The sequence below is a fragment of the Rhineura floridana genome, chromosome 1 (genome assembly GCF_030035675.1).
Source record: "Rhineura floridana isolate rRhiFlo1 chromosome 1, rRhiFlo1.hap2, whole genome shotgun sequence".
Classification (NCBI taxonomy): Eukaryota; Metazoa; Chordata; class Lepidosauria; order Squamata; family Rhineuridae; genus Rhineura; species Rhineura floridana.
Genome location: NC_084480.1, coordinates 312830163 through 312836754, shown reverse-complemented (window position 1 = coordinate 312836754; position 6592 = coordinate 312830163). Strand labels below are relative to the sequence as shown.

At 43.7% G+C, this 6592-nt stretch overlaps 1 protein-coding gene across 1 annotated transcript; it reads right to left on the bottom strand.

Moving 5' to 3' along the window:
* Positions 1-1098: 1098 nt before the first annotated feature.
* On the bottom strand, positions 1099-2070 carry LOC133377618 (mas-related G-protein coupled receptor member H-like). The gene has a single exon (XM_061612004.1). It carries the CDS (start codon positions 2068-2070, stop codon positions 1099-1101), a length of 972 nt encoding a protein of 323 aa, XP_061467988.1.
* Between the last annotated feature and the right edge of the window lie 4522 nt (positions 2071-6592).

The window sequence follows — 6592 nt, the reverse complement described above, 5'->3', positions numbered from 1 at the left end:
AACACTAACAAGAAAATTACTTCCTGTAAAAAAAGATTTCTCTACATTAATTTGCTCAGGTGAGCATATGTATAGTGACGAAAGAGCCAGAATTATTTTGAAAAGAAAGTCCATTTAAAATTCATTAAAAATATCTGACAAATGGTGAAAAAATGTAAATATTCCTTTACAACTGTGAAAGCATGATACAAAATGGTGAATTATATAAAAAGATTAAAGCATAATAAATGGAAGACTGGCAATGGGGCAACTACAACCACTGAACAGCAGAAATATTAAACTATTGGGATTAACTGCACAAGGTATTATGAGAAATCATAGATGGGAAAAAATGAAGCATAAGAAAGCAATTATCCATCTGACACCTTCTTCCAGTCCAGCTAATGTAAGAGCAAAAGCAAGATGAATGTTTAGGGAGTACCGAGTAATTAAAGGATTGTAAATTTAAAAATATAAATAAAATATAGGCACAGAAGCAGAATGATCTCTAAGAACACTGTGAGAACATAAGAAGAGCCTGCTGGATTAGGCCAATGGCCCATCTAGTCTAGCATTTTGTACTCACAGTAGCTAACCAGAAGTCTATGCAAAGCCCTTGAGTAGGACCTGAGTGTAACAACACTCTCCCCTCCTGTGGTTTCCAGCAACTGGTATTCAGAAGCATACTGCCTCTGACAGTGGAGGCAGAACATAGCCGTCCAGGTTAGTAGCCATTGATAGCCTTATCCTCTATGAATAAATGGAGTGGACAGAGTCTGTGCCAGACATACGTCCCAGGGGAAGGCATTCCTCAAGCAGCACCAGCTTTCCACAACTAGAGCAGCACCATGGAGAAGGCCTTATCTTGTATCACCATCCAGTGTTTCTCCTCCAGTGGTCGTGCCATGAGATAGGTGCATGTAGGCTTTTGAATGAGGTGGAGTAGGAGATGCCAGATAAGGTGCACCACAGCATAGCCAAACTTGACAGATAATATCTCCCCTTTGATAAGGCCAGCCCTGAGCAGCACTAAATGTTCCTTTAGCACACATCTCTAGGAATCAGTATGCCCCAACAGAATTAAACCAAGCCTGAAGCTTTCTGCTTTTATGAAAAAAATCATAACTGGGCTTGAACTGGGAGTTCCAGTTCCTCTTTACAGCCTTCATCCTCTGTGAAAACCCTTTGGAGAATGACCTTTATGCTTTCCCTAGATAGATCCACCTTCTGCTTCCCAACTTGGAAATAAATCACTGGCTTAATGCTGCTGTTGAGAGAAGCACAGAATAAGCGCAATTCCATCCGATAGGCATGTGCCACAGGGAAATATGTGATGTAGAAGGCATTCAATGGCAAATCAAAGAAGAGAGAGAAGAGGAGAATAAGGAAGATGGCTGTTAAAACCTTCCACTGCTGTTGTTGCCGTGATTTCAGGCAGACCTTGGTGAAGAGGCTCAGAGTGGAGATAATCATGCCTGGGGTGCAAAGCAAGACACTCACAATAAACTGGTAGTACATTTGGGGATAAAATTCAGTATGGAGCACAAGGACAATTGCATCTAGCAGAAAGGAGAAGACCCATATTACAGCGCACACAACAGTGGACCACTGGGGTGGTCGGTGGCATTGATGCCAAACTGGGTAGAAGGCTGAGGTACACCCCTCGATGCTGACAGCCATCACTAGAAGCTGACTGACGCTGTAGATCAACAGGAAGATCTCCAGAGCTATTGGGAAAAGAACTGAAGGAACAAAAGTGCCTTCATTAAAACATCCTACTGCAAGAAATGTGACTAGGCATATCAGGATCTCAAAATCAGCAGCTGCCAAATTCAAGATGTAGGTGGTGAAAGGATTCCTTGCAATGCAGAACCCAAGAAACCAGATGATGGTTCCATTCCCCAGAAGTCCAAAAATGCAGATTAAAAATATGAGGACAGAGAAAACAATTTGTCCTAAATTGTTAGGGAAGGTCCCATCTGGACCATTATTTGAGGGGTTCTTATTGGGGAATGCAGCGCTGTATGCTCTGTAATAACCTAATTCAGCCTCCATTGGGAGCATACGTTTACGACTAAAATTGGTTGCCATGCTCAATATCCTCTTCCAAGTTGTTTTTTTCCTCTTTCTTCTGCTGATAAAAGTATGTGTGCTAAGATAAAAGAAGGGAGAGAAGAATTAATTTCTTGACATAGAGCTGAACAAAAAGCCATGTGGCTAAAACCTTCAGCCTGGTATTTCTGACTTCATGCACAAAGACCATTTGAAAAAGCATTTTTGATGCACTGAACTTAAGATGAAATGGCTAGGCTGTTGCTCTTTGGACTTCAGACATCCCAGAAGTCTGGTCAAAGTTTCGCATCTACTAAGCCTTCACAGACATTAGGAGACATGACAATTTCAGAGAAAGTGTACATGCCAAATGCTCTTATGTAGGCATCATACACATGGTACTGAGATCAAAGGGGCTTACTTCCAACAGGCAGAGCTATCTTAAGTAGAGGAAGTCAGCATAAGTCAACCCTATTCCAAACTCCACTCAGGAGTGGGACTACTACTGGCTGAGACAACACAAACCTGACGGAGGGAGAACAAACCTTTAAACATAATTTTGACTTAAAAAACCCTTTTTGCAGGCATAAGTTTCCCTTACTTGCCCGATCACATTAGTGAGCTTTGGAATAAGTCTCTCCTTGCTCCGTCCTGTTGGAAGTGGGGCAAGAGCAACTCTTGTTTGCGTTCTTTAGTTTGCATTCCAAAGGGAAGATAGAGTGATAGAGGGTCCTCCAGCTGGCTAGGCTTGCATACCTTTACCTGTGCTCTTCTCTACCTAACTTCCTTCCGTTGTAAACTGATATGCTCAGGGAAGTTGACCTGCCCCTCCTTCCTTTGCCTTCTTCTTTGAATGTCCAAGGAGAGAGGAGACATCTTAGTCTTTGTTGTCTCTCTTGAGCCATGAGGGCAATATCCAAGTCTGGACATTGCGCCTCCAATTTAGTTAGTTAGTTAGCATTAGGTATGCCTTTCCTGTCTGCTATGCATTTCTATAAATAGCCTTTTCTTCTTCAGTCTCAGTGATAAAACTGCAGGGTAAAAGCCTGCTTTTTTGGTAAATACACACACGCAGCTCAGACTGCTGAGGATCTCTGCATATATATACATATTTCCATAACACTTCACACCACTGCCATGCCCTGGATTGCCCTTTACTGGGGACTCAGCCCGGTGTAAATTTTGTCAGCTTCAGTTCCACTGGCTGAGCCAGCACAACACCAGCTCAGGAGGGACATATGCTGGCATAGCCCCAGCTGAGTCCTCACTCAGCCAGAGTAGCCTAAGGGCCACGTATTCCAAACATGCTCATCCTGGCAGATATTGAGTTTGCAATTACTTTGCTGTTCTGCTTGTTCATGGGTTACATAGGGCTTATTTATTTATTATTTGATTTATATCCCACCCTTCCTCCCAGCAGGAGTCCAGGGCAGCAAACAAAAGCAGTAAAAACACTTTAAAACATCAGAAAAACAGACTTTAAAATACATTAAAACAAAACATCTTTAAAAACATTTTTAAAAAGCGTTCAAGATGTCTTTTTTAAAAAAGGTTAAAAACATATTGTTTAAAAACTGGTTAGTGCTTCGACTAAGCTCTATGTAGGAGCAGTGAAGGCAGCTAAAAAACATCATTTTGCTGCCACTATTAAATCATCTCTTTGCCGCCCAGCGGAGCTCTTTCGAGTTGTCCGGGGGCTTCTCCATTCAAACCCTCCGGACAGGGTGGAATCATCGGAGGCCCGCTGTAATCAGTTTGCCGATCACTTCCAGAATAAGATCTCATGTATCCGCCGGGACCTAGACTCTCAAGTTATAGCAGTAGATCCTAGTGAGGTGTCCGGAGCACAGTCTTGTCCTGTTTTGTTGGATGAGCTTCAGTTGGTTCAACTCGAGGACGTGGACAAGGTGCTTGGACAGGTACGTGCAACCACTTCGGTACTGGATCCTTGCCCCTCCTGGCTGATAAAAACTAGCAGGAATGAAACAGGTAGCTGGGCCAAGGAAGTGATAAATGCCTCTTTACGAGAGGGAGTGGTCCCGGGCTGTCTGAAAGAGGCAGTGGTGAGACCACTCCTGAAAAAGCCTTCCTTGGACCCAGACAATTTTAACAGCTACAGGCCAGTGGCGAATGTTCCATTCCTGGGCAAGGTCTTGGAACGGGTGGTTGCTGGCCAGCTCCAGGCGCTATTGGATGAAACTGATTATCTAGATCCATTTCAATCGGGTTTTAGGCCCGGTTTTGGCACTGAGACAGCCTTGGTCGCCCTGTACGATGACCTATGTCGGGAAAGAGACAGAGGGAGTGTAACTCTGTTGATTCTCCTTGATCTCTCAGCGGCTTTTGATACCATCGACCATGGTATCCTTCTGGAGAGGCTCGCGGAGTTGGGAGTTGGAGGTACTGCTTGGCAGTGGTTCCGCTCCTACTTGGCGGGTCGTCTCCAGAAGGTAGTGCTTGGGGAACATTGTTCGACACCGCGGGCTCTCCAATATGGGGTCCCGCAGGGGTCAGTTTTGTCCCCCCTGCTTTTTAATATCTACATGAAGCCGTTGGGAGAGGTCATCAGGAGTTTTGGAGTGCGTTGTCATCAGTATGCTGATGACACGCAGCTCTACTTCTCCTTTTCATCTTCTTCAGGTGAGGCTGTCGATTTGCTGAACCGTTGCCTGGCCTCGACAATGGACTGGATGAGAGTTAACAAACTGAAGCTCAATCCAGACAAGACTGAGATGCTGTTGGTGGACGGGTTCTCTGATCGGATGGTGGATATATACCCTGTCCTGGACGGGGTTACACTCCCCCTAAAGGACCGGGTTCGTAGTCTGGGAGTCTTTTTAGACTCTTCCCTCTCACTTGAGGCTCAAGTAGCCTCGGTGGTTAGGAATGCGTTTTACCAACTTCGGTTGGTAGCCCAGCTACGTCCCTATTTGAGTAAAGAGGACCTTACATCAGTGGTACATGCTCTGGTAACCTCACGTTTGGATTACTGTAATGCGCTTTACGTAGGGCTACCTTTGAAGACAGTTCGGAAGCTACAACTAGTGCAAAATGCGGCGGCCAGATTGCTGACAAGGACCAAGCGGTCCAAGCATATAACACCTGTTCTGGCCAGCTTGCACTGGTTGCCAATATGTTTCCGGGCTAGATTCAAAGTGTTGGTATTAACCTATAAAGCCTTATACGGTGCGGGACCACGATACCTTGCGGAACGCCTCTTCCGATATGAACCGGCCCGTGCACTACGTTCTGCTACGAAGGCCCTCCTCCGGGTTCCAACTCACAGGGAGGCCCGGAGGGTGATGACAAGATCTAGGGCCTTCTCAGTGGTGGCCCCCGAACTATGGAACAGTCTCCCTGAGGAAGTACGCCTGGCGCCGACTCTGCTTTCCTTCCGGCGCCAGGTCAAAACCTTCCTATTCTCTGAAGCATTTTAAGTTACATTGATCTAATTTTAATAATGTTTATTGTATTGTTGATTGTATTTTAATATTATTTTGTTATTCATTGTATTTTTATACTATTTTATGTTCACCGCCCAGAGAGCTATCGCTAGTCGGGCGGTATATAAATTTAATAAATAATAATAATAATAATAATAAAAACAAAAAAAGCTTTAAAAGCATGTTCAAAAGCAATTCCAACACAGACACAGACTGGGATAAGGTCTCTACTTAAAAGGCTTGCTGAAAGAGGAAGGTTACGTAGGGTTGTGCCCAACTGTTTTCCATACTCCTTCAAATGGAAGGTTCTGCTCACTGAAGGTTCTTCCAGGGAAATACCATGAATGAAAGGGGCAATGTGATTTTCTCTAGTTTCCCTCTTCACTCTGGTCCCCCTCATCCCCCTTGCCCCATCCAATCTGCTCTAGAGAATTGAGGGATCCTGTAGAACAGATCCTTTAGAAAGGATGTGCAAGAGGTTTTAGGAGGACCCAGGAATTTGTGAAAATTGCCTCCCCCTCCCTTCTGTTCATTTAAGCCTCTGGAGCATCAATGGAGGAATGCAGCTGGATGCAAATTTTTTTTGAAGGAGCTTCGTTTGGAGTAAAACAAGAATCTTAATGCAAAAAACCCAATGTGAAGAAACAGGGACTAAAGGCTGCCCAATGCCAGGAGATCAGTTCTAGCTCAGTAATATTCAGTTCTTTTCCATTCGTAAACAGCTCTGGTGAAGAAGGTAACACACTTGAATTTCCTAGATAAAATTACTCTGAAGCCAGCTTTGTCCTGGATGGAGGAGACATTTATAATAACGACTATTGCAGAAATGCAATGCAAAAAGTACTGACACTGAGAATCCGATTAGCTCTAGAATTATCTAACAAAAATCCCACACTAGCTATTTGTTTGTTTGTTTATTAGATTTATATCCCACCCTTCCTCCCAGAAGGAGCCCAGGGTGGCAAACAAAAATGCTAAAAACACTCTAAAACATCATAAAAACTGACTTTAAAATATATTGCAACAAAACATCCTTAAAAACATATTAAAACAAAACATCTTTAAAAGCATTTTAAAAAGCTTTAAAAACATCTTAAAAAGCAATTCCAACACAGATG

Coding starts and splice junctions, on each gene's coding strand:
- LOC133377618 (XM_061612004.1), bottom strand. CDS start 2,070: ATGGCAACCAATTTTAGTCGTAAACGTATGCTCCCAATGGAGGCTGAA.